General features: G+C 47.6%; 3 protein-coding genes across 3 annotated transcripts; 1 reads left to right on the top strand and 2 right to left on the bottom strand.

Moving 5' to 3' along the window:
* The first annotated feature begins 5110 nt into the window (after positions 1-5110).
* Positions 5111-7765, top strand: LOC135899449 (uncharacterized). The gene is made up of 2 exons (XM_065428701.2): positions 5111-6073; positions 6492-7765. The coding sequence occupies exons 1-2, from the start codon at positions 5397-5399 to the stop codon at positions 7069-7071; spliced, it is 1257 nt and encodes a 418-aa protein (XP_065284773.1). The 5' UTR covers positions 5111-5396; the 3' UTR covers positions 7072-7765.
* Positions 7100-9282, bottom strand: LOC135899450 (myb/SANT-like DNA-binding domain-containing protein 1). Its single transcript, XM_065428702.2, has 3 exons — positions 8668-9282; positions 7780-7942; positions 7100-7420 (listed from the first exon to the last, which is right to left on the bottom strand). The coding sequence occupies exons 1-3, from the start codon at positions 8910-8912 to the stop codon at positions 7115-7117; spliced, it is 714 nt and encodes a 237-aa protein (XP_065284774.2). The 5' UTR covers positions 8913-9282; the 3' UTR covers positions 7100-7114.
* A 14192-nt stretch (positions 9283-23474) lies between these two features.
* On the bottom strand, positions 23475-26607 carry LOC135901839 (uncharacterized; the record flags this gene model as incomplete). The annotated part of the gene is made up of 1 exon (XM_070522929.1): positions 23475-26607. A coding segment is annotated over exon 1 (2838 nt), but the record flags the coding sequence as incomplete, so codon positions are not given.
* Positions 26608-27151: the final 544 nt, after the last annotated feature.

Below are 27151 nucleotides of genomic sequence, written 5' to 3'. Positions count from 1 at the left end.
TTAGGCTTCTGAAGCATAGCAGGCAACGCGTGGCGAGAAAAAAAATTAAAATAAATAGAGCGGCAGAAACAGCCATTAGGCTTCTGAAGTATAGCAGGCTCGATGGCTGCATGAAGAATGAGGAAAACCGGCTTCCTGATACGCGCGAAGAGGAAACCGAATTAAAATGTGGCTTTATCAATTTGGGCGGGACGAAAGAAAGAAAAAATATGTGTGCGCGTTCCTTGCCTACGGTATGTATAAGCTAAGAGGAGACGAGAAACGAACCAAGAGAAAGATATGGTTCGACACCAAGGCTAGATGGACTGTAAGGACGTTGGCAGTTTCGCATCGGATAGCGCTCCTACAGGTCTGCATGCTGAGTGATTTTCGCCCCCCCCGGTAGCTTTCGCTTCGAAAAGACGTGTGCTGCGACTACACGCGGGTTTAGCCGAGTTCCACTTCCTAGTTTTGCCACCCGCCGCGGTTGCTCAGTGGCTATGGTGTCGGGCTGCTGAGCACGAAGGTCGCGGGATTGAATCCCGGCCACGGCGGCCGCATTTCGATGGGGGCGAAATGCGAAAACACCCGTGTACTTAGATTTAGGTGCACGTTAAGGAACCCCAGGTGGTCGAAATTTCCCGAGTCCTCCACTACGGCGTGCCTCACAATCAGATGGTGGTTTTGGCACGTTAAACCCCCTAATTTAATATTTTTTTGCTGGTTTTGTATGTGAATGCGAAAAAAAAACAGGAAAAGAAAGCGGTAATCATCTTGAGGAAACTCTGACGCTTCGACCCACGGGAACCGTGGGTATATAGTGCGCGTCGATTTGTCTAATCTTCCGGCCGGTGGTCTTCAAGCGCTCTCGCGTAGTTATGCGAGGCTTCATCCGTCCAAACGTAGCACCCGGCTGTATACCTCGAAGCTACAAAGGAAAGCCACGTGGTTCTCTCTCAAAGAAAGCTTCGAAGCTGAAGGGAAAATTCGTATCTGTCAGGGAGGGGGTTATCGAAACCGGTATCAATGTTCTTTCTCGCAAGGGGGGGGGGGGGGGGCGTCGCTCCATACCGTCTGGGCCAACCAAAAGGCTATAGCAGGCGGGAAGCTTTCTCAATTTCGGCGCAACCATGTTTTCTTATTCTTCTTTTTTAAATGCACGAATGCAAAAAAAACAAGTCTCTGCACACGTGCACTGGTCATTGCGAAGCTAGTACGCTGAATTCGTTGTCTGTTCCGAGAAACAGAGATAGGGATCGTCGTCAAACTGAAGCGTCTTACAAAAAACACTAGGGGGCAACTCTGGCGCTATGGTGGGTGCGGCTAATTGAACTACGATGGTGTAGCGAGCACCCCCCCCCCCTTTTTTTTTTACTTCAAACGGCTTTGAGAATCCGCCAGTCAATCATGTGTTAAAGAACCAATGGGCTTATGTTAAACGCATCGACGAACGACGATTGCATGTGTGCGGCCATGACTCATCGCAGGCAGTGCTGTATCCCATATTGAAGAGTGGTGCATTCAGCTGACATGGGCCTTACGATTGTAAAAATAATCATCCTAAAAAATAAAAGAACTGCCTATGCTTATAGAGCGAAAGAAGCCTCCTAGTTTTTTTTAATTATTATTATTTACACATACTCCAGACCGTGGTTGAGCCAAAAGCAGGAGTGAACAAGTGTGCACAGAATGCAACAAACGGCATGCAAAGCGTACAAGGTTGACAACATCAAGAATACTTAGATGTCAGTAAGTAGGAAGTACAAATTTTGGGTTGCCCAGTGATGCAATATCAGCATGTTACATACCAAGGTTGGTGTGCGTAATAGCATCGACAAAAGGTTGAACCGAAGAAGATCAGCTCGTTCCGATAGGCCAATGCGTTTGGAAATAAAAAAAATACCTATGAATACTTATGATAGTTAATGGTAGTTATGGTTAGTTTGACCATTTTTTTTTAGTGTGAGATTTTTACTGTGCCAAGTGAACTCCATGCAAGATGGTGTAAAGAAACAGAGTTACTTATCTCCAAGTGGCCATAATAGATCTCATAGATAAATTTCAGCCTTGATATAACTCTACGATGTGCTAGTGGTTTCGGCTTAGCCTTCATAATTAACTGGCCAACGCCTGTCCACTTTTGAATGATCTGAAAATACCAAGCGGACTGGTAATCGACGTATTCGTTCTAATTTGTCAGCTAAGCATTTCTGATACGGGCTCCGAATTATGTCAGCGTATTCTAAGGTGGGTCTTATAAGAGATTCGCGAGCTTTCAATTTGACAGATGGTGTTGTTCCAGGCTGTTCTTGTTTTTGTTTTGTTTTCAGTAGTGACAATTTACCTTGGGATTTGCGACAAATTTCATTAATATGGAGTTCCCTGCTTAAGGTGTCCCCATCAACGATGAGGGAACTCTACGTCAGAAGTAAGAAAATACCGATACCTCGGCTATACTATTACCTATAACTTAAGCTGGTCTATCCACATATCCGACATTTGTGGGACTGCCCTTCGTAAAAGATGTTATTTAAGATAGAAAACTAAGAAAGACTCCCCACAAGTGTTAACCTACTTGCATTTAACGCATGCAAGAAGCAAGCTGTGATAACGCATGCATAAGAAGCAAGCTGGAATACGCTTCCATTCTCTGTGGGACCCGCCTGTTAAGAAAGATGTCATTAGACTGTAACGCACTAATAGAAAGGGCGTTAGATTCATCTTTGGTAAGTACAAAGGAGAGGACTCACCATACCATTTAATGCAAACAGATTGCATCCAAACGGTGGAAGCTCGACCTAAAGTTAGTAGTCTTACATGTCTTCAAAATTATCAGGTAAAATTAATATAGTAACCCCTTGATATATGAAACCTCTTAGAAACCGATGAACTCGTAACTGACACAGCCGCTTTTTTCAAAACAAGTTTGTCGTAAGAATATCGAACAGTGATTAAGCCTCGTGTTTTCTTTTTTTTGCAAGTTCTAGAAGAGTAGAATTTTCTACCGCTGGATATTTTCAAGTTACCAACTTTGTATGTGCACTGAAATGTCACTTTTCTCAATAATTATGTTAATAGTAAGTGCTTGATAATAGTTAATTAGTAGTAATTATTAATCAATAATTCATATCTTACTGACCGCAGATCTCGTTTGCTACTGTTTATTTTTTTCGGTTTGAATCACTCGTAATCTGGCGGGGTGTAATCCCGCGAGCTCCTGCTCGAGTCAACTTCCGGGTTGCAGTATTTCGAAACAAAAATAAATAAACTTCATAAATGAAGCTCGTTTGCCTACGAGAGTTTAGACAAAATATGATTTTGATCGAGAAATTCAGAAAGACTAGCAACATTCGTAAAATTTACCAGAAGACAACGTTTGCGCGACATTCGCGAAATCGTAATAGGAAGTCCAAATTCGTGAACTTCACGAAACGTTCTGGAGTGTTGGTAGCGCGGCAAAACTCACCCACAGGCACATGCCTAAAAAAAATAACTTCATCTTGGCCCAGCTGGTTTTAGCCGAGTGACGTAACTGCCACACACACACAAAAAAACGCACACAATAAGCAAATGAAACACACGCGCTTCTGCACGGGTGGCATACCCAGCTGATTTATTTCAGGTGTCAACGCCGGAATAAATACACACAAAGGCGCATGCGCAGGAAGCATCATTCACGCGTACCGGGACGACCAGCTTTCAAAGAAACTAACCTAGCTCCGAGTTCTACAACTGCATTGATGCATCACTAATGCTAGCACATACTCAGGGGCCGAATTTGTTTATACCAGGCAGCAAAGCGCCCGCCCAGTGGAGGCAAGAGACATGGTAAGCTACGGCTTAAAGTGCAAGTGCACGCAAATTGGGAAGAAGAAAGAAAGGGGATCAGTCTGTGCTTTCAGTCAGCGGTGCATTCTGGGATTTACTTATGTTACCTTCAGAAGCGATGCAGGACGGCGGTATACCGTATATGATCGCCTGCTCATGCGTTCATTAAAGACGACAAAAATCAGAACGATTCATTCACGGCAAAGCAGCACCAAGGCGTGCCCAAGAGAAACTCATTGAAACTTAACACTAATCAACGACTAATCCATCCTGTCCACACAGCTACGAGCTGTAGCTGATGCTCATGATAAGCGCCGTAGTTTGCGAAAACAGTGAGGAACGAAAAACAAAAAGGGCGATTTTTCAAAGCGTTCGCTACGGCGTCGTTATAGGGTGGAAAAAGTGCGTCGGCCCGTTATCTGCCGGTTTATAATTTGTAGAAACCGATATGGTTGCGGGCACACAGAAACAGAGAGAAACAGAAATGTAACGGCAAACGTAGGGAGTTTTACCCGAAAGAGAATTTTTCAGTTTGCAACCCTACACTGGGGAAATTGAGACGGCGTCGAAGAGGGAAAGAGGGACGGAGAGAGAAAGCAAGCGCGTAAAATATAAATATAGGGACTGGAAGAACGCCTGGGGACAATCATGGTCTTTCCTTCTTTCTACAAGCCGTTCGATGTTATAGAACTTGAATAGCGCGCATTGACCCATCTCGAAGAACCGGCCGTGCTTTTCGGAGCACACATTCCTGGAATGCCGGGCCTGCGTGGGTGTTTTCGCAACCGTAGAAGTCGGTCAAGGAACAGAGAGAACGGTGGGGCGGTTATGGATAATCTATTTGGCTAGCTCTTTCTTTCTACATTTTGTTTTACTTTTTGTGTGCCGCTACGAAATGCGAAAATGCGTGCAAGCTTTGCTACAATAGATATCCCCACTAGGCGGTGTATAAAACACTGCCTGGGTTCTTGGAGGAACAAATATTGGCGTTAGCTTCGAGCATCGTTGCGTATAGGGCATGCCGGCCAACTTTGGCCAAGCTGCTAAGACAAATAGACAACTTAAAGTATACGTTGCAAGATACGGCTGTAAGACCTCGAATTCTTGGTCGTCAGGCCTTTGACGACCGAGCACCGAAAGTCTTACAATCGTCTTTTCCACCTTGTTTCTGAAAAAAACACCTCCGCCGCGGTATACACTGTAAGATAATTTATACCTCTGTCACACAAGCACGCAAAAACTCTTTTACCTAAGCGGTCCTTTACCGAGTTGAAAGACCTCTAATTAAAAGGAGTTGCGCTGCAGACACACGGCGCGGGCGATCTCCTTTTATCGTTTCCTTCCGAACACGCTATGGAAAGCATGGCGCTAGATTCTGAAACAAAACCAGTTAGAATAAACCAACGTATTTCAATATAGAAATTAGAAACGTACTATAATATGCTTGTTTTAGTGAATTTAGATACAGTTTATTCGAAAAGGTTAAATTAAAGAAGATTTAATAAGGTAGCTTCAAGAGTCTTCGCAGAAGTAGCAAATTTTACATGTTCGTCTAGCAACCTTGGGCCACTGTTTACATCGGAGTCAACATGGAGGTCGAGAATATGGGGGACTGCACGGACACGAAGGAAAAAGTCGAAATAGCATGCATTTTGGCAAGGATTCTTGCTGCAGAGAGCGAAGCAGACGCCGCAAAGGCAGTCAAAGACCGTATTAAGCGGCAGTTGCTACTCAACGGGTGTACATTTTATGCCTTGGCGCTTCCCACGAGAGTCTGCAACCGATCGACGTGGGCTTTCATCCGCCACGAAAAGTGGTTCGAGGAGACTGTGCCTCACCTCGGTGGCCACAACTTCAAGCAGTCGTTTCGAGTGAACCCCTCAACGTTCCGGTTTCTCGTGGAAAGTCTGCGCCATGTGCTCGAAAAACAAGTTACCAACATGCGTGACCCGATCACTGCGGAAAAGCGTGTCGCCATTGGCCTCTACAAATTGTGCTCTTCTGCCGAAGATAGAACTGTGGCAAACCTCTTCGGCGTTGGGCGCTCATCCGTCAACGTCATTTACAGAGAGTTTTGCGCAGCTGTTGTCTCTGTGCTCGAAAGTGACTGGATCAGAATGATTACTGAAGAGGAAATGCCTAGGCACATCCAAGAGTTCGAAGCCGTGTGCGATTTCCCTCAAGCTGTCGGTGCCCTTGATGGCTGCCATTTCCCTATTTCGCCTCCAAAGAAGTACGCCACCGACTACTACAACTACAAGGGTTGGTAAGTGGCCACGATTTAACTTATTTCATGTAAGTGTTCTGTTTGGGCCCATTTTTATAGTAGTAAAAAAAAGTAACTGACTGACCCATATTTTATTGCTAAGTAAAATGTTATTCAATTTTACCAGCAGCTCTTAAGAAAACGCGTAATTTGGTTCGCAGTCTTGCAGTGTTTAGCAGCGACAATTTTAATGCGACGACGAAAAGAGTTCTCCGCAGGACTGCAACTCCTATACGATGTAGAGTACGCTAACAGCGACCGGTTGTGGCATTATGTGAAATAATGTAATCCGAGCTGCACTCACAGCTATTAATAAAAGCAAACTGTAAAATCGCATCACAGTAACTAAAGGCAGTGAACTCAGCAGTGCCATGCTGCACTAACCTTTATTCACTTTGCACTTTGTTTTTTCTTGCAGGCACAGTATTATCCTACTAGCATTGGTCGACCACAAGTATCGATTCAGATACTGCAATGTCGGTGCCCCAGGACGCTGCCACGACGCACATGTGTTTGGTGTTTCACGGCTGTCGAAGATTGTCAACAGTCCCCTTTTCAAAGCACCTGTTGCCGCAGTGGGTACCACAGCAGTCCCACCGATAATATTATGCGATCAAGCATTTCCACTAACCCCAAACCTCATGAAGCCATTTGGACACCGAACTGTCATCAGTGAAGCTGAAAGGAATTTCAACTGTCATTTATCTGGAGCAAGGAGGATAGTTGAAAACGCATTCGGAAGGCTAAAGGCCCGGTTCCGTTTCATTGCGAAAAGAATGGAGTGTTCTGTTGGCAATGCCCGTTTGGCTATACGAGCATGCTGCGTGCTCAATAACATTTGCGAGCACTTCAACGACAGTGTCCACCCACAGTGGTTAAGTGAGGTGCAGCAGTCCAATGCTACATTTCCACAGCCATCACGCAGAACAGAAGCTGAAATTGGAAATGCATCCGCCATCAGGACAGCACTTGTGGAATATTACAAGCGAAGGAACTGAACGCAAGAGTCCCAAGAATCAGCAACAATTGTGGAACACCATGTCAGTTTTTACTAAAAAACTTCAACATTGCATCTACAAGTTTCTCTTGCAACTTGAGCCCCTCTTTACGGAGATCCATTTCCATTTTGTGCGCATCAGCAAACTGCTCTCTCTGCCGTCGCTGCTCCTCAAGCATCCTTTCTTGAAAGTCGCCAGCCGGTTGCCTTCTCTTCCTGCGGGCACATTCGGAACTGCCACTTGCGAGGTTCCTGGATTCAACCCGTTGTACTGGCGACTCGGAAGGTGAACAATCTTCGGCGACGTCTTCACAAGAAGCAGAGCCGGAATCAAGCATGTCGAAGATCAGCTGCGTTTGAAGAAGGGATCCGAAATACATTGACCACATTAGTTGATGTGTGAAGCGGTAAACAATTAGTTCAGGGTTTTTACTTGCAAGAGAGCTGCCTCTCCTTGCGTGTATGTATTCACGTTTTTTTATTTTAGAGTCTGCATTTTTTTTATTCTCCAAACAGCGCACTGCCAAGCTTGCAAAATGAACAGCGCGTGAGCACAAGCAGAAATGAACCACAGTATTAACAAGAGCAGTCCGCTACACTGCAGGGTTGTGCAGATTATGGGCTTGGCAGCACAGCTGATGCTACATTATGTCTTGAAATTTAGTTGACTGTAATAAAGCATATATAGTCTCCACTATGCATTTCTTACTTCTTCGACGGAGGCAGTGCTGCTTGTTGTGCTCTCGCTGCACCCAGCCTCTTCCATTAAAGATGTATCGTGAACAGGCAGGGATCCTAGAAACCTATGGACTTCGGAGAAGAATGGCCAGCTCGGCGGTGATGACCCTGTTGTCATGTGTTTCAGGCAGCTCCTGGATAAGAAAACGAAAGAACTAAAATTTTATATACTCAAAATGTAAAGATATACACAGAGCAAAACGTTTGCCGATAGATACAAACGCGACTTGATGGTACAGAAAGCCTGAGAAGCGAAGGTAACCCTTTTTACTCGAAAAAATTTAAAGTTTCTCATGTTTTCTTGTCTGAGAACAACGCTTGCGCATGGTCCGAGAAAAATGCAAACCGTAGTCACATCTGCAGAAATGAAAACATGCAGACGACTTCCTGCTTCGTATTATATGTTGCCGTGAGAAGGCGTACAATATAATGTGAAATGCGCCTGTCCATAAGTTAAGGTTCCCGTTATCTTGTGACGAACGAAATCATGCTATTGACGACCTGCGCGGGTTGTCATTCTTCGCCGCATGTGAAGGCGAATTTGCGTTTACTCAGACCGACTCGCACTGTAAAGGAATTGCAGAAACAGCCTTTAGCGCGTCGTCGACTTTCGTGTGTGCAGGGCGCAGTTCAGCCCTGCAAAATTCGACGCTAGCTGAAATGAAGGGTCTCTGCCTTAAAACCTTCGTTACTACGGCTCCGTCCGCTAGATTAGGGTTCCGTCGCTGCCTACTACGGAAACAACGTTCGATGCTGAGGTCGCGACACCACAAACGAGAGCTTGCAGCTTGCGACCACAGCCTGAAGCCGCTTCAAGGTAAATTTAGCGCTCACAGCTTACTGCTGTGCTTTGTCTTACCTGTAGGTCTGTCCCAGGTTCTCTATCTTGCTGTGCACTTGCGCCTTTGTGCGAGGTACACCCATGCTCGTCAATGCTTGTGCAATGCCATCGTAAACGCCTCCGTTGTGCTTCTGCGCACGCAGCGAGGGCAGGTTGTCTTCCCATAACTTGATTAACGCCCAGGTGTCTCTCTCCGACCACTGTACCCGCGGTTTTCTTTGGCGTGCCGGAGGCTGTTCGTCGGTACCGCTCGCCGTAGCCATGGTCGCAGAAAATGGCGCGAATTTGCATCGTCTGTTAGCGTCACGTGATATTTTCGAACTGCTTACGAGAGTGCCGTGCAAAAAGTGCAAAACTGCGCCTACTTAAGGTTCAACGAAAGACAAAACCCTTTTTTGTGATGTGTACACTTGAAATAAAAATGCACTTTTGCTTCGTTTCTTTATTGCATGATAATTACTGGTGCCCACTGCGTTGGAGGCTACGCCTTTCCAGCCGTAAAAGAGATCGGTGATCTCCGGTTTCGGAAAAGACCGCTTCTGAAAAAGAGATTAAACTTTGGCGTGTGTCTGCGGATGCAACTCCTTTGTGTGAGATGTCTTTTTCTTCAAATGCCTTTAAAGTGCTCGTGTGACAGGGGTATTATAGCCTAAAAAGCGAAAAAGGTGTAAATGTGTCCATAACTCCCGCCCTTGGGGTGTTATCTTTAAAACGTACACCTTAAGGGTGTGAGTTATAGACACATTTACACCCTTTTTAACTTTTTAGGGTGTAATTAAATTATTTTACAGTGTAGAGCTCACTGTCTACGGCGTTACGCTGCTGAGTTGGAGGTCGCGGGTTGGATCACTGACGCGGGGGCAGCATTCCGATGAGGGTGAAATTTAGAATAAATCAATAAAACGCTAGTGCACAGGGCACTGCGTGCGCAGGTGAAATTACCGCGCGCGGTGAAAATTAGTCCGCATTCCCGACCACACTGTAAAATAATTTACACCCTGAAGAGTGAAAAAGGGGTAAATGTGTCTATAACTGACACCCTTAGGGTGTTATCTACATAAAGGACACCCGATGGGTGTGAGTTATAGACACATTTACACCATTTTTTGCTTTTTGGGGTGTAAATTATTTTACAGAGTTCCCGACCACTACGGGGCGCCTCATAAGATCGTCGCTTCTGGCGCGGAGGAGCCTCAAAATTCGTATAAATCCTCATAAACATTGCAACAATTTCACGTGAGCTGTACATATATAAATCCACTTGCTACCCTTCAGGTGCTCTAAGGAATGCACTTTACAGAACTGCGAGATGTGATTTTGCTGGAAAGGTAAGAATATAGAAACTTCCTGCTTTCTTCGTTTTTGTCTTGTTTATTTTTCTTTCTTGTAAGCTTATAACGATTTGCGGCAATTTTTTAGAGAAACTATGAGGCCGTAGAACAAAATACTGCTCGGTACGCTCTGCAGTGTTCTTTTTCTTTTAAATGGAACAAACTTCAATCGAAACTGGTTTAACGGTTGTCTAATGAAAACGTATCTGAAACTATGAACGCAGCGTTTCACACTACTTCGGCAGTTAAACCGGAGTTATTTCCTCGGTAAAGCCTCCAGTTAACAAGCTGGCGGAAATTGGTCTTTCATATGGGCATAATACTCAACTGAATCGGCCGCCTACATGTGCGTTGGATTTGCGAAATAGAGGCCTCTTTCAGCTCGGCGTCGTAATCCTCTTAACCTCCCACACTTAAACACAAGTCAGAAAAAAAACTACTATTATCCAATAACCTCTGCGCCTATTTTAATGAACGTGGCAGCGTTTTGATTACGGTGAGTCACACCCTACGGATTCTTGGGAGAACATTTTTCTCGGAAGCCCCGACATCCTTCTACACGAACCAACTTAGAGCGTATTTGTGCACGGAAGAAATTACGTTGGAAAACCAGCGTAACACCGATACCAACATACTATCGACACTGTAAACCATGTTTGCAACGCAGCTCAACTTTGACCCCACAAACTTGGTCAGAGCGTTTGTGAGAGTGACCCGACAGTTACTCAGCCAGACAAGAACCCTTTGAAAACGACGCTTGCGATACCGTTCTCCTACACTTACTGTCGCAACCGCCGGCTACACGTTTGTAATGACTTACTATTGCACGGAGTGATTCATCCCACCTTTTGCAACGGCTTTTCCAAAGAGTGTCTCTAATAACCTCCGCCTTTGGAACGACGCCAATGATTGCTTCCCAAAGTAACTTGAACCACTCTATAGACGACTCGAACAAGACGAGTGTGTCGTTTACATAAGCGAACTTTGCTCAAGCAGTTAGCCATCCTCAGAGCGCTCGAATCTCGGAACCACTCAAAATCCCATCGCTCAGAACAGAGTCCCGCACTCGATCATCGCTGTGCGTTGAGAGCCTCCACCAGTTGCGGCAAAAGAAAGCAACGTCTAGCTCAGACACCTTTTCCAGGAACAGCTCTAGTCTGCAAGCTCCCACGAATGCCAATGCTTGGTTAGGCTGCGTCTGCTACAGCGCGGGTTCGGCTGGTGTAGTCTCGGTTGGCAACTGCTTAGTTTTGTTCAGTTACTTTTATAACTCGTATAGCACACTATACTGAACAGAAGTTAAATAGAGTGACGCGAGGTACACGCTTCGAACCTCTCCACGAAATTCTATTTTCCAGTGGGTACCTGACCATCGAGGATATCAGTGCAAACGACCACGCAGAACAAGGCAGCCCGAGCATCGCACCAAGAGGAACGCAGCGTTCTCATTCCTCTTTCCTGCAGTGCGCCCCAAATGTAAGGCGCGCCAGGTTACGCGAACCGAGCCCTTTGCTCCAGCTCACACTCTCACCCGGGCTTCATCGACGCGAAGCATTGCTTTTTGCTCCGGCTGTGTTTGGGAGTGGCCTTCGCAGAATGCTTACGCGGCATTGATAAAAATGACCGACAGCGCTGCAGTCGACGTCTGCGGCAGCGAAAAGAGAGAGGACATCGAGCATTTATCGTGCCCCCTGTCCTCGATTTCAGTCAGGGCGACAAACACTGCCTGTCGCATTGCAACGACTCGACGATCTGTCGTTGTTCGTCGAGACGCTACCCTTGCCGCTCCGAGAGGCAGTGAAGGCACTTTTGTATTTCTTGAAGGCGACGGGCCTGCTGAACGTCTCTGACTTGGTGGCGCCCACAACGCGCATGCGCGAATTCATCACGCCTTTCCTCTCTCTCTCTCTCTCTCTGTCTCTCTCTCTAATCTTTTCTGTTCCCCTTCCCTTCCCTCAGCGTAGGGCGGTCTGCCATACACATTTCTGGTCAACATCCCTACCTTCTCTGTTTCTTTAAGCTTCCTCCTCCTCCTCCACCTGATCACTTTGTTAGGCCTGTCACTTTGCGTCCGTCTGTCTGTCTGCCTGTGTGTCTGTATGTATGTGTCTGTCTGTCTGTCTGCTTGCTTTATCCGCCCGTGCTTCTCTATTGATTGTTCATAAACGTGTTACCACATGTCCACAGGTTGCTAGTAGACGGCACCACAAGACGTTTTTACACACTATCCGTTGACACTTCGGGGAGCGTTATCTGTTGCAGACACGTGCCTTGAATGCTGCTTGCTTGCAATGTGCCGTGCAACGTCCTCCTTTCGACACAGACGCACAGGCCGGACCAAATGAAGTGTTCCGCTTGGCCAATTCCTTGGCATTTCTTGTCCTTAATACGGGGTGACAGCGCGCCTCGTTTTGCTGACAGTGATCGATTCATGAGGTTCGACGGCCCAAGGCGACACTGCGGCTACGAGAGGCGCCGTGGGTAGTGACGGGCTCTGCAGTAATTTTGACCGCTGTGGTTCTCCAAGGTGCGCCTAAATGTTAGTACACGAATGTTTTTTTTTTTATTTCACCTTCATCGAAACACGGTTACCGTGGTTGGGAATCGAACCCAGGACCTCGAGCTCAGCAGAAGAGCTCCAATGCCGTGCACTGCGCAACTCCGGGTGCGCTGTTTTGCCGAGTGTGAATGCCGGAATAGCTAGAGAAACAGGCTCTAATGAGACTTTCATTCGACGTATCGAAAAAGTAATCGAAAAGGAGCGGCGGTAAAGATGTATTGGTGATGGCACGTCGCTTTGACATCCGTTAGGCCTGTCGTGCCAGGCCGGAAACTGTTCCGCGCGAGCGACTCCAAGGCGAGAGCGAAGAAAGAAACCGTCGCGCGTCTTGTGACGAACTAACCAGTACCGCAGAAAACGGGCAAGCGGATGGCGTATTAGACTTCCCGTCTCAAACGCCTCGGGCGACTTCTTCCGGGAACACAAAAACACTCAAAGAACGCTCCGGGAAGGCTTGCGTTCTGTAATCTTTCGAGCGAAGAGTGCTAACGACGTGCTTCGGTACCCGTAGATCATCTTTTGATTGAAGCGACAAGGCGGAAAGAAGGCGTGGAAGATTACCGGTGGGCGCTCGAGATTCCTTGTATACAGTTAGTTCTCCCACGCGGTGGCAATGAGGTGGTCGAGCGTACAACAAATGAGCAACCAAGACGACTGTGTGTGTGTTGCGACAATGCCAGCAGACGTGCTTGCTACTTATACCGACAACTTTCTAATCCATTTATCGTAAGCTTTCGTATTTTTTGTATCTTGTTCGTGGACAACAACTCCGTCTTGCCCTGTCGACGCGCAAGCTACAGCAACGCCCCTTCACCGACGATTATTGATTACTGCTACACGGGGATGTGCGCTTACATCTAAGCTCTGAAATCGAGAATGGCTCGGAGCTGACACCTGCGGCAGTTGACCAACGCGGTAACGTGGCAAGGCTTTCGAGAAATACAGTTACCCGGATGAGGTCTCTGCCGGTTTTCAATAGCGTTAAAGCAATGTTGGGTGCAATGTCGGTGTGCTCTGTTCGGGATCGTCGAATACTGCTTCAACCTCGGTGCGGGGAAACCGCGTGCGGCGTGAATAGCAGAGGAATTGTGGTCCACCTGTGAAACGGTCGTAGTGTGTCAAGCTGTTGTATCTGACTGTGCGGGGAGAACCCAGAATCACACTGCATAAGAGGAAGCCTCACCTCAGCAGCTTTTACATAAAATGCGCGGCAACGCGGCCATCCTTCTGCGCGCTATTCACTGCGCCGAATGCGATGATGACAGTTGCATTCTTCGTTTCTTGGAGATGCAAAATTTCTTCTCCCACACACAGTTTGGATTTCACCCCCATTTGTCCGCTCACGATATTCTTCTCCAGATAAAAGAGGACCTCATTGACCCTCCCCCCCCCCCCCCCCCCATCAGGGCTCACACTAGAGCTCTTTTGGCACTTGATGTCAAGGGAGCTTTCGATAACGTTTCCCATGGTCTCATCCTTGAGAACCTGGCCCACTCCCACATGGATCTCGCATGTACAATTACGTGCGAGCCTTTATCAAGGACCGTGTAGCCACTGTGGGAATGGGCCTATATCGATCACCAGAGATTAAAGTTACCGGAGCGGGGACACCTCAGGGGTCGGTGCTCTCGCCGACGCTTTTCAACATAGCTATGGCGAGGCTACCCCAGTTACTGGAGAAGGTGGAGGGGATGTACCACGCGATGTATGCTGACGATCTGACTATCTGGACGTGCACCGGCTGGGATGGAGACATTCAGGACCGCCTACAGAAGGCGGTGGATATAGTGCAGGCGTACCTCGCGACTGGAGACGTCGAATGTGCGCCACATAAATCAGAACTGTAACTGATCCGACCCAAAAGCAATGAAACGCCGATTTCAGTGATTGAAGGGAAAATACAAGGCATACCAAGTCCCACTGCACAAAGGGTCCGAATCCTTGGTTATCACCTACAATCCAATGCCAAAGCTCACTTCACGGCAGATCTCCTTGGCCGACAGTGCGAGCAAATCATCGGTATGATGAGGCGTGTTAGTAACCGCCGCTCAGGACTCAAGGAAGGCGACATGCTGCGGTTGGTCAAGGCATGCATTATCAGCCGGCTAACCTATCACCTCCCATACCACAATCTGACGCTCTCCCAGACCAACCGTATCAACACAATTGTTAGAAGAGCCTATAAACAAGCACTCGAAATTTCTGTATATGCTTCCACGGAATGACTACCTGCTCTTGGGGTACACAATACCATCGAGGAACACATCGAAGCACACAGAACGGCGCAACTCGAGCGATTGAGACTGACCCCCACAGGCAGGCATTTGCTCTCACGGCTGGGATACCCACAGCATTCACCCTCTACGCGAGAGCATGTCCCAGTCCCATCAAACATCCGAACCTTACTCACCATAGCGCCCATACCGCGCAATATGCATCCAGAGCACCATATTGGTGGCCGGGATGCACGTGTTAGATACCTTCGGAAACTCCTCAACGCCCAGCCGGAGGGCACCGTCTATTATACCGACGCTGCCCACTATGCTCTTGCGATCAGAAATAAAGAACAAGTGTCGGTGGTGGCGGACGATCAGGGTAATATCGTCACCTCGTGTAGCGTCCAAACCCAGGCTACGCTCACAGGGGAAACGTTGAACATAGCACTCGCCATCAATCACATCGTCAGTGACATGAAAAAGTCACCAAAACACGACCACATCATCATGACAGACTCCCAAGACGCATGTCGAGCCTACCTCAGGGGTCATATACCTCAGGAAGCCGATCGCGCTCTCACCAGCACACGTAAGCTCCCCGCCATTCCAGATCCCAGAATACCACGCATCAGGCTCATTTGGACACCTGCTCATGCCCGACTGTCGGGCAATGACAGAGCTCATGCGGCTGCCCGAGAGCCAACCTGCCGGCCACCGGGCAGTGAGGCGAGCAACCCATATCAAGCCGCCAAGAATTTGCCCAACACATGCCGTGACACTCTAGACTTTTACAGACTAGGGCGCTTGCGATATCACCCTCCACCCAAATCATTCTCCCAAAATGAAGCCGTATCCCTGAGACGGCTTCAAACCAACTTATATCCGAACCCCCTCCTTCTCAACAAGCTCTCCCCAACCTTATATCCCACCACCTGCCCGGGATGAGGAGCACCACCAAAGACGTTCCACGACACGATCGAGTTCGAAAAACTACCTAAGGATATCCCTCTTCTACAGTCCCCCCAACCAACACATGCGCAGTCGGAGGCGAAACTCCGTCGCTCCGAGTCTCAGGTCTGCCTGGCGCTGATACGACGAGCACGAGCGGTAGCGACAGCCATTGGGGCCCTGGACTGAGGGCCCCAACCACATAAACCCTTTCACTTTATAATAATGTTTCTCCTCTCTCTCTCTCTCTCTCTCTCCACAAGGAAAAGTTTACCCTTTTTGTAACAAGCAACTGTTAAGGGGAAGCTTTAGCTCGGGCCCAACTCCGACGCGGCCTATTCAAATACATGTAAAACGCAAAAACGTTTTTATGAGATAACTCCTCGACCGATTTTGATGAAATTTGTTGCATTTGAAAGAGAAAGTTAAATTCTAGTGACTGTTGGAAGCGGAATTTCGATTTAGGGCTTGAATTATTTTTAATCGATTTTCAAATATTTGACCGTTTGAAAAAAAATAGAAGCACGAAGTTTACAAAGTCATAGCTCTGCATCAAGAACTGATATTGCGGTTCTGTAAACGGCATCCATTAGATCATTCAAAGCGGACAAATTAAATGTGTCATTTTACATCTTACGTGACTTTGGTACGTTGGTTACAACGGTTTTGCAAAAGTTGTATTTCCCTATGATTAAATTTTTTTATATTCATGTGTAACATATCAATTTTGTCCGCTTTAGATGTACTATTATATGCTATTCACAGAATTGTATTATCGTTTTTAGTGGTTGAGTTACAGAGTTGTAAACTTGATAGTTTCGTTTTTAGAAAATGTTTGATTTTTGCCAATTTTTAATAAAAAAAATGATGACCTAACTCATGAAATTTGAAACCAACAGTCACTATATTTTAACTTTGTCTTTTAAATGCAACAAACGTTGTCAAATTTAGTGCAGTGGTTGCCGAGAAAAACGAATTCCCCTTTTACATGTATTTAGATAGGAGCACTGGAGCTAAAGTTTCCTCTTAAGAGGAGTTACGTAGACATCTTCGTATGGCGGGGGCATGGCGTTGCTCGGTTACCAGCGACAACGCAACATGCGCCAGAGCTCCTAATTTCTTGCTTAAAAATGTGATTTTTTAAAATTGCAAATAAAAGCTGCATTGGTTGTACATTATTCAAATAGACAGCTTTTATTGCGTGGGTACTTTAACCAGCAATTACTTTATTTTTCTACTTCTCGAGAGCGTCTAACCGGCTCCACGTCGGTGGTCAGCTGGGAGTTTGAAAGAAGCCGTGACATCACTGCAGTGTCTAAAGGTACGAATTCGCAGCCAACGACCACTTTTAAGAATTTTTGAAACCGTGCTGTGGATACAATGCTTCGTATTTTATAGTCATTATCGCCCTGGTGTAATTTTGTCTTTATTGTCACTCAGTTTTCTTACAGTCTCTTGTTGAAACAAACTTTTTCTAAACACACCGAAGTGTACGTTATTGCCCTGGTGCAATTTTGCCGTTATTGTCACTCAGTTTTCGTATAGTCTCTTGTTGAAACAAACTTTTTCTAAACACACTGAAGAATCTAAGGGTGGTATCGCCCCCCTGACTCCGGGTGCAGTAGACGCCCAGATTTTGGAACTTCTTGTAGTAATTGTGAGGCCCTGAGCCTAAATCCCGATTACTCCCTGCGGAGCCACAGCCGCCAGATATGAATAATCATTATGGTACAATGTTACGAATTCCTACCCAAATATGACAATCTTGAAGCATCTGTGTGCATGTTTGTCTTCTGTGTGTCGCTTAAAAATGTTGCCCAATCCAACATTCTTTATACTGTCACGGAAAATCGTCAACCTTAACCCGGTATGGACTTTCCCAGTCTCAGCACGTGTCCTGGAGCCTCCGCACAGACGATCTCGGCTCCACACTTGCCGGCAGTCTTAATACGGCCACATGGATTCGAGATGGCGCTCATTAGAGAGCCGTATTCATAAATGTGCCTTAATTTGAAGCCCATTACTTGACTTGATCTCCAGGACGCCTGCAGTGAAAGTGCCCAGAACGCTAATTGCGATTGAGTTTCCTTGGGCTTGTTCACGACAGGCGTCGTTTAGATCAAGTCAAGCACGGGCTTCTAGTCAAGATGCATTTGTGAATGCGAGTGTCAAAGGGCTTTTCTCTCTGCACGATGCCAAGTTTGACCTTTTTTGTGCGCCGCATCTGTTAAGAGGAGTTACGTGGTCGTCTTCCTATGGCGGGGGCATAGCGTTGCTCGGTTACCGCCGACAGCGCAACATGCGACAGAATCCATAGTTTTTCGCTTAGAAAGGTGACTTTCAATATTCAAAATAAAAGCCGCATTGGCTATACATTATTCGACTAGACAGCGCCTCCCTGCGCGGATCTTTTAGCGAGTGATTTCTTCCTTTTTTCTTCTCTCGAGCGTCTAACCGGCTTCATGTTGGTGGTCAGCTGGGAGTTTGTAAAAAGCCGTGACGTGCATATAGTGGTACAACGTTACCGTCCAGATAGACATTTTAACTTGCGCGGGTCTATTTGGTTATGCGCTAGTGAGTGAGGACTCGGACACTTCTTTGAGAACGCGCCGTGTATACAGGGCTTCGTACTTTGCATGTGTGATCGTCCTAGCGGAATTGTGCCGTGATTGTGACGCCGTGTTCGTATCGTCTCTTGTTGAAATAACTTTTTTCTAAACACATTCTTTGAAAACGTGCCGTGTATACAATGCTTCGTTTTTTTATATCTTATCGTCCTGGTAGACTTACTCCATGATTGTGACTCGTTAAAATAAACTTTTTTTCTAAACGCACTGAAGGATCGGAGGGTAGTATCGCTCCCCTGATTCTGGCTGCAACGTACGTGCAGATTTTTGCAAATCCTTCTAGTAACTGTGAGGCACTGAGCCTAAATCCCGTTTACTCTCTGTAGAGCCATAGCCACCAGATATCAAAATTTATTAAGAAAAATGATTCTCCCCTGTCACGCGCATCGTCAACGGCATGATACACCCGCGGTGCCACCGGTCGTTCCATTAAGGCTTCGAAAAAAATTCCTCGCATTCACCAGGACAACGCCTCCTATAATATACAATGCCTGGAACGTGAGCCGCAAACGCGCTGCCCTGCCCTCGACTGTACTCTCCTCCTTTTGGTACGGTGGCGAGCGCCTCTTGCGGCCAGCCCTTGTAAACACGCCGGTGGCACGGCTACCGGGAGCCAGCCGGGAGCGACGTCGGCAGCCAAGTGGCTGGCGCGTCGTGAGCTTTCGGCGGCGGCGACAGTGGTTGCCATGGGGACCGGTACGGTGGCGCGCGCCGTCCTGCGGCGCATGGTCGCAAAACTCGGCAGAGAGCTCCCTATGGAAAAGAGAGCGACGTTCCAGGCATATAGCTATAGGAGGCGTTGACCAGGATCTTAGAAATAATGTTACTAAATAGCTGGTAAATACACGCGTTCACTCGATTATCAAGTACCTTTCTAATTTACTAGCTCTGTACTCACCAGCGGCTAGTAAAGCTTACTTAGTAAGTGCTGCCATTACTATCCAGAAAGGCTTCGACACGGGAGTCACTCCTATCGACGACTGACTACCACATTCAGGAAGATGTAACTGACTGGGCCGAAACTGTCTCTGCAAGCAGTTGGCCGCCACCTCTCGCACCATAGGCAAAGTAATCAACTTCCTCGTTATGCCGCAAATAATGTTGTTTCTCTCTCTCTCTTCTCAGTAGTTTTTCATGAGTAAATCCTACGCTACTACTACCTCGTCTGGCTATCTCGTCAATTATGCTTTTATTGCGCATTGTTAACCGGAGTCCGTCAGCCGTAATGTCACTGGTAAGTATTATGTATAGCAACAATTGCTGCTTGTTGCGTAGCGAAAGGACAAGGTTCTGGCTTTTATTACGTAATATTTTCACTCCTGAAGGCTTTACAATACTATGGCAATGCGCGCGGCACTTATAGATCCAATGGTCGGGCCACGTTGTATTGCTGATAATTACATCTCAATTCTATTAGTAATTGCACTATCGAGGTAGCACTATGTTAATGCTAGGCCACTGGCTATTTCCTAGCTTCAGAAGGTAACGAAAAGTACAATCATTTTATTACCTTCACTTACCTAGAAGGTAGTGTTATTTGCGACAGTAACGCGTTAGTATTAACGCGGTAACATGAAGTGCCCCGTGTCGCAGGTAACCGGCGTCGGCGTCCCGCGACCCGCGTCCAGCGTCGACAGTCGTTTCGACAAAAATAATTCCGAACGATGGAAACCCAACAACACATACCTAACCACCCAGGCCCTCCATCTACCTAAAGAACTAACTGAACAAATTGAATTTTTAGTATGTGAATTTATCAAGATCCCCCCCCCCCACCCATTTCATTCAGAGTGCAAGAACACCATCGCCGGCGGAAGCAGACGTGTCTCATTCTAGTCAGGTAGCGGCGTGAATGGAACTAAGGTGGTCACACTCACTGGCATTGCATCCATCCTGACGCAGCACGCATCAACTTCTTAATTTTTATATTTTGATACAACGGCCACGCTACAACCTAGCTGATCTCTTATCTCTTAACTTATTTCTTAGCCAATCTCTTATGCGCATAATTGCTTCATCGGTTGTCCAACAAAAGCATTTATGGGTTTTACATGCGCCTGAACATGAAGATCAGAAGTTTTTTTTTTTTTTTCTTGCGCTTGGGTTGCTACGCGGCATAGCGTCATAACGAAGCTAAATATACACATGCAGGCATGTTCCCAAGAGATACTGCTACAGCGACTTATGAATCGCGTAAATCATAATCCATCTTTAGTAGTCTTGGCAGTGACTGAAGCTTCCTCTTAACATGCAAATGTAGCGCTGTAGTGCCTGAGAGACGCGACAACTCCATCGGTGTTGTGGTTCGACCTGAGCAGTTGTTACGATAGGTGATCATCTTGAAAGGTGAGCGTTCTGACTCAGCTGGAACTTGGCGAAGAAAAAAATGAAGATGTTACCGAACCTTGTCCTAGAATGTCATAGCGGGTCAGCTGAAAAATTGAAGCGATAAGCCCGTGCCTAAGATCGTGATTCCTTGAATGCAGTCACGTCCTCTCACACGGTGGCGATGAGGTGGTCCGGAAGACATAAGTGTGCAGCCAAGACGAGTATCTGTATGTAGTGACGGCGCCAGCAGACGTGCTGGCTACTTACACCTACAAATTTCTTACCTATTTATGGTAAGGTTTCGTATTCCTTTTATTTTGTTTGTAGACAACTTCTTCTTCCCCTGCTGAAGCGTCAGCTACAGCGACTTCCCTAGACAGACGATTATTGATTATTACTATACATGGATACGCGCCTACATCTCGAGCTCTAAAATCGTCAATGGCTCGGAGCTGATTGGCGGCAGTCGACCAACGCGGTGACGTAACAACGTTTTTGCGGAACACAGTTGCCCGGATGAGGTACTTGCCGGTTTTCAGCAGTGTTAAAGCAATGTTCTGTGCAATGTGGGTGTACTGTGTTCGGGATGGTCGAATATTGCTGAAGGCTTGGTGCGGCGAAATTATGTGCGGAGTGAATAGCAGAGAAATAACCCGCCGTGGTTGCTCAGTGGCTATGGTGTTAGGATGCTGAGCACGAGGTCGCGGGATCGAATCCCGGCCACGGCGGCCGCATTTCGATGGGGGCGAAATGCGAAAACACCCGTGTACTTAGATTTAGGTGCACGTTAAAGAACCCCAGGTGGTCGAAATTTCCGGAGTCCTCCACTACGGCGTGCCTCATAATCAGAAAGTGGTTTTGGCACGTAAAACCCCACAATTTAATAGCAGAGAAATTGTGGACAATATTTGAAATGGTCGTAATGTGTCAAAATGTTATATCTGCTAAAGCGGAGAGAACCCAGAATCGCCTTGCCTAAGAGGAAGCCTTACCTCAGCAGCTCTTACATAAGACGTGCGGGAACTCGCTAATCGCTCTGCCCGGCTGTCACTGCGCCGAATGCGATGATGACAGGTGCATTTAAAGGAAACAGCACAAGTATTTCGACTGCCGTGAGCTATTTTACTTAGTCCATCAGTATTTCTTTACAACAATCGTTGAAAATAACAAAACGAAATATATGAAACCAGAGCATATTAATTTGAAAACGTTAAATCGGAAATTACAAAGAAAAGTGATATCACGAGTATATAGAATTCTTGAAGTAGAGAAAATTTAAGGAATATACGCGACTTTTAGATTGACCACTAACCGGGAGTAAGAACCTCGCAGAATCCTCGGTAACCACTGCAATAATTTCATGTAAACTGTAAACTCACCCGTCACGTTTGTCCGGTTGGCAGAATTGAGGCATGGAAGGAGTGAAAATACGAATTAACGTACGATACAGAATTACATATCAAATTTGTCCGCTGTAATGTTCTAATAGATGCCATTTACAGAACCGCGATAGCTGTTCTTGTTGTACAGCTTCGTGCGTCTAATTTTTTTCAATCTTTCGGATCGCCGAAAATCCTTGTAAGAAAATTCAGGCCCTAAATCAAATTCTAGTGACTGTTGGAAGCGGAATTTCTACTTTCCCTGTCAACTGCAACAAATTTCACTGAAATCAGTCCAGGCGTTATCTCGGAAAAGCGTTTTCGCGTTTTACATGTATTTGAATAGGCCGCGTTGGAGTTGGGACCGAGCTAAAGCTTCCCCTTAACTTGAAGCCCATTGCTTGACTTGATCTCGACGATGCCTGAAGGGCCCAGAACGCTAATTGCGATTGCGTTTCCTTTCGGCGCTTTCACGGCAGGTATCGTTTAGATTGAGTCAAGAATATGTGTCGATCAAACTTATTCCTAATAAAGCTTACACTATTAGTGCGAGGACTGTTCTCAAAGCAAAGTGAAACTGGGAAATGATCTGTAATATCGCTTTGAAGAACGAGAGAAGGTTCGAGAGCGCATGGTCAATAAGTGTTCCCAAACCATTATTAGTGCAACGGGTGCGAAGGGACAGTTTAGATTCAAGATCATAACCTTGGAAACAACTGACATGCTGAGTTAGATAAGAGGAGGAAGCGTCAAGTAAATTAATGTTAACGTCAGCCAAGATTCCTTTGAAAGAATGTCAAGAATAGTGTCAAGTGCTTCACAAGAAGCAGGAATTGGCGAATGTGGTGATCGATAAATGGTATGAAAGACAATATTACTATCTATGCCTATTACAGAATGGTCAACCTCAATCCAAACCGACTAACAATCACAGATATTTAGGTGAAGATCAAGCCTACGCTTGTATCTAATGTCGGATCGAATAAACATAGCTGAGCCACCATGTTGTAATGAAATGCGATTTCAATATTCTCAATTGTACGATGGAAAACCATAAAGATTTTTATCGAAATCACTCAGCCATGTCTCAGAAACACATATTATTGAGAAAGAATGAAGACAAGAAGACAATAGACTCTGATAATCGCGAAAATGTTTCCGAAGACTACGTGAATTCAAATGAATCGCTGAATGATAGTTATCCGCAAAATAGGATTGAATATCATTAACGGAAGTGTACGACATGCAATGAGATCTGAATAAGAGAGAGAGAGACAACTTCATGTAGTCGCCTGCAGAACGACACCACGACTAAATGGCACCGTGACGCGGGCCCTGACGTCTTCTCAGCGGGCGGTCTCTACTCAACTCCAGCGCGTGTTACTCCCGCGGTTGGTCGCCCTGGGGGGCAACGTTCCGTCGGTTTCGCTCGGCCTTTGTCTTTCAAGAGCCGCCGAGACCTGCTGGACGGCCCAGGTTTGGCTTTCGTGGTCGTAGCATTCCGCCGCAGCCGCGAGTCGCGGAGGAATCGCTGTACTTGTCGAAGCCTCATTGGGAAACTTGGTGCAGTCCCATAGGATGTGCGTCAGGGTGGCCCTCTCCCGCTGGCACATGCGGCACACATCACTCACATATAATTTAGGGTATAGATGAGTCATTAATACTGGGGTGGGTAAAGAACCAGTTTGTAATTGTCTGAACAGCACCGCCTCCGCTCGGCTCAGCCCCGGGTGCGGGGGTGGGAAAGTCCTTCGACCCAGGCGGTGGAACTGGGTAAGTTCGTTGAACGTCGTCATGCGGTCCTTGGCACTACACCACGTTGGACGGTCGGTTGCAGCGGCGCGGTTGGTTAGCGCTCGCGCCACTGCGTGTGCCGTCTCGTTGTGGTTATCGTGCTTCTCGGACGCATCGTTGCCCGCGTGCGCCGGGAACCACTTGATTCTAACACACCGATTCTGTCGTTGCAGGTCAGCCGAGCACAGAACGCGCACAGCCTCACCACACACTTTGCCCTTTGCATAATTCCGCACTGCACTTCGGGAATCGCACAACACCGTCTGGCACCCGGGGTCGGCAATGGCCAGGGCAATGGCCACCTCCTCCGCCTGACACGCCTCGCGGACCCGTAAGCTCGCCGCTGCCCTCGTCGCGCCGGACGAAGCCTCGATGACGGTAGCTACGAACGCCGCGCAGTCTCCCTGGTATTCTGCCGCATCTACAAACCTTGCGTGCTCGTCCTTGGCGTGAAAGTCGATGAGGGCCTTGGCCCTCGCCGCTCTTCTCTCCTTGTTGTACTTCGGGTTCATGTTTCTCGGGATGAGGTCCACCCGAATCCGGCGCCGGGTTCCGTCCGGGACAGAAACGTCGCTACTCGCCGCTTTCGCTCCGGGCGTGAAGCCCAAGTATTGAAGTATGCGCCTGCCGGCTTCGGTCATAGAGAGCCGCTCCAGCTGGGCGGTCCGTTGCGCTTCCGCAATTTCGTCGAGGGTATTGTGTACCCCCAGGCTCAGGAGCTTGTTGGTGCTCGTACACTCGAATAGTCCGAGCGCCGCCTTGTAAGCTCGGCGTATCAGGGCGTCGATTTTATTCCTTTCACATTGCATCCAGTTGTGGAAGGCTGCAACGTAGGTGACGTGGCTGATTACGAAGGAGTGCACAAGCCGAGTCAAGCTTTCCTCCTTCATCCCGGCCTTGCGGTTGGCGACCCGTCTGATGAGACGTATTGCGTTGGTAATCTTGGCTGTAAGGCGGGAAATAGTCTCGCCGTTGCCTCGTCGCTTGTCTATGATCATGCCGAGCACCCGGATTTTGTCGACCTCCGGGATCACGTGGCCGTTCCTCGTCACGATCTTGATGGCCTCGTAATTCCTCGCTTCGCTCTTCTTACGTCTGACGTATTTCGGTGGCAACACCAGCAGTTCTGACTTGCTCGGTGAGCAGATCAAACCGGAACCGTTCAGCTGGTCTTCAATCGCATCGACGGCTTCTTGCAGCGTGCTCTCAATGTGACCATCGCTGCCTCCCGGAACCCACAGCGTGATGTCATCGGCGTAGATGGTGTGCCGGACGCCCTCGACGCGAGAGAGTCGCTTGGCCACCCCGATCATGACGAGGTTGAATAACAACGGCGAGATGACCGAGCCTTGGGGGGTCCCGACACTGCCGAGCCTCTTCTCTTGGAGCCGTAGATCGCCGGCGCAGAGCTCGGTAGTCCGTCCCGTCAGAAAGTCCTTGATATAATTGTATGTTCTTGCGCCCATGTTGAGTCTGGACACCTGGGCTAGGATTGCAGAGTGCTTCACCTTGTCGAAGGCGCTCTGCAGGTCCAGCCCCAGAATGGCCTTGTTGTCTTTCGTTAGGGTATCTTCGTCAATTATATCTTTCTTCAACAGAATCATCGCGTCTTGGGTGCCGAGGGAACGCCGAAACCCGATGATCGTGGTGGGGTATAGTCCCGACTCCTCCAGGTAATCCTGCCACCTACACATGAGGACGTGCTCCAACACCTTGCCCACGCAGGACGTGAGCGAGATGGGCCGGAGGTTGTCCGTGTTCGGCGGCTTGCCTGGTTTGGGGATGAGTATGGTCTTGGCACTCTTCCACTGCTGGGGCAGTGACCCCGCACTCCAGCACTTGTTGTAGTAACCGGTGAGGTTTTCGATGGCCACATCGCTGAGGTTCTTGAGAGCTCTGTTCGAGATGTGATCCGGGCCGGCCGCTGACTTGCTGTTTAGTTCGTGCAGGGCCGCTCGCACCTCCTCGACGCTGATGTCGCGGTCAAGCTTCTCGTTGGCTTGACCGCCGTACTCAGGATGCCTTTCCGTGGGTGTAACCGGAAGAAACTTGCTGTTTATGCGTCTGATTACTTCAGTTTCCCCGTTTTCCTTGACTGCTCTGTGAATGATCTTTGCGAGGCGGTCGCGTTGGTGGGACTTTGTTTTAGTCTCGTCGAGCAGATGCCGCATCAAGTTCCAGGTTTTGCCGCTATGCATCTGCCCGTCCGCAGCATTACAGATTTCGTTCCATTGTTGCGTGCAGAGCAGCCGACAATGAACTTCGATGGCGCGATTCAGCTCCGCCACCTTCTTCCTTAGGCGCCGATTTAGTCGTTGCTTCTTCCACCTGTTTAGGATAGATTGCTTTGCTTCGAATAAGTGCGCGAGGCGGCTGTCAACCTTGTCGACCTGCTCATCCGTTTCTATGATTTTGGTCGCCTCCTTGACCTTCCCCGCGATGTGAGCTGACCATTCTTCTATGTTATTGATTTCCTCCATCTCCGTTGGTAACAGGCTACGGAAGGCATCCCAATCCGTAAAATAATGTTTTCTGGTGTCCTCCGAGGCCTTGACCTCTTCCGGTATGATGACCTCTACGATGTAGTGGTCGCTGCCGAGCTCTGACCCCGTGTTGCGCCAGGAGATATTCCCCTTCTCGTCGTTCTTCACGAACGTGAGGTCCGGCGTCGTATCCCTGGACACAGAGTTCCCAATCCTTGTAGGATCAGTCGGGTCTGTGATGAGGGTGAAGCCCAGGTCTAATGTGTCTTGGAACAGGTCTCGCCCCTTGGCCAATTGCTTGTTATATCCCCATGCCGGGTGTGCCGCGTTGAAGTCCCCGCAGGCGACGAGCCTGTGAGTTCCCGCCACGGTGCTGGCTCTGTGAAGGAGCGTCTTGAATTTTTGCTTCCAGTGTGAAGGGCTACTGTAGACGTTAAGCAGAAAAGAGGAATCTGAATAAGAGGAATCGAGGGAAAAAAGAGAGAGAGATTAGTCAGTTTAATTCAATATCGCAAGGTCCGAGTCACTCCTCATGCGAAAAACTTTGCTATCAGTAGATGGCCTCGCCTTGATGACGCAGTCGTCGGTCCACAAATAAAGCCACTTTTTTATTTCTTCAATTGCAAGGCCTTGCTGAATAATTGCTTATTCTGTAGAGTGAGGTGGTCATTTATGAAAACAGCTTTGCGTCGTGCTTTGCTGAATCCGCTGTCACTAGTGTAAAGGCGTGTCTTTCGGGCTTTGCCGATGAACTCGGTTTTCAAGGTTCGGGAGTGAAATCGCACAAGCAAGTGCTTTGTCCCAGAAGCAGAAGTAACACGAGGAATGACATCAAT

The sequence above is a fragment of the Dermacentor albipictus genome, chromosome 8 (assembly GCF_038994185.2).
Source record: "Dermacentor albipictus isolate Rhodes 1998 colony chromosome 8, USDA_Dalb.pri_finalv2, whole genome shotgun sequence".
NCBI lineage: Eukaryota > Metazoa > Arthropoda > Arachnida > Ixodida > Ixodidae > Dermacentor > Dermacentor albipictus.
This window is presented reverse-complemented; position numbering and strand designations above follow the sequence as displayed.

Excerpts from the sequence above, each read along its gene's own strand:
- LOC135899449 (XM_065428701.2), top strand. The coding sequence starts at position 5,397 with ATGGAGGTCGAGAATATGGGGGACTGCACGGACACGAAGGAAAAAGTC. Across the intron at positions 6,074-6,491 it reads TACTACAACTACAAGGGTTG|GCACAGTATTATCCTACTAG; the intron begins GTAAGTGGCCAC and ends TTTTTCTTGCAG.
- LOC135899450 (XM_065428702.2), bottom strand. The coding sequence starts at position 8,912 with ATGGCTACGGCGAGCGGTACCGACGAACAGCCTCCGGCACGCCAAAGA. Across the intron at positions 7,943-8,667 it reads AACCTGGGACAGACCTACAG|GAGCTGCCTGAAACACATGA; the intron begins GTAAGACAAAGC and ends TTTCTTATCCAG. Across the intron at positions 7,421-7,779 it reads GCACTGCCTCCGTCGAAGAA|CTGATCTTCGACATGCTTGA; the intron begins GTAAGAAATGCA and ends CTTCAAACGCAG.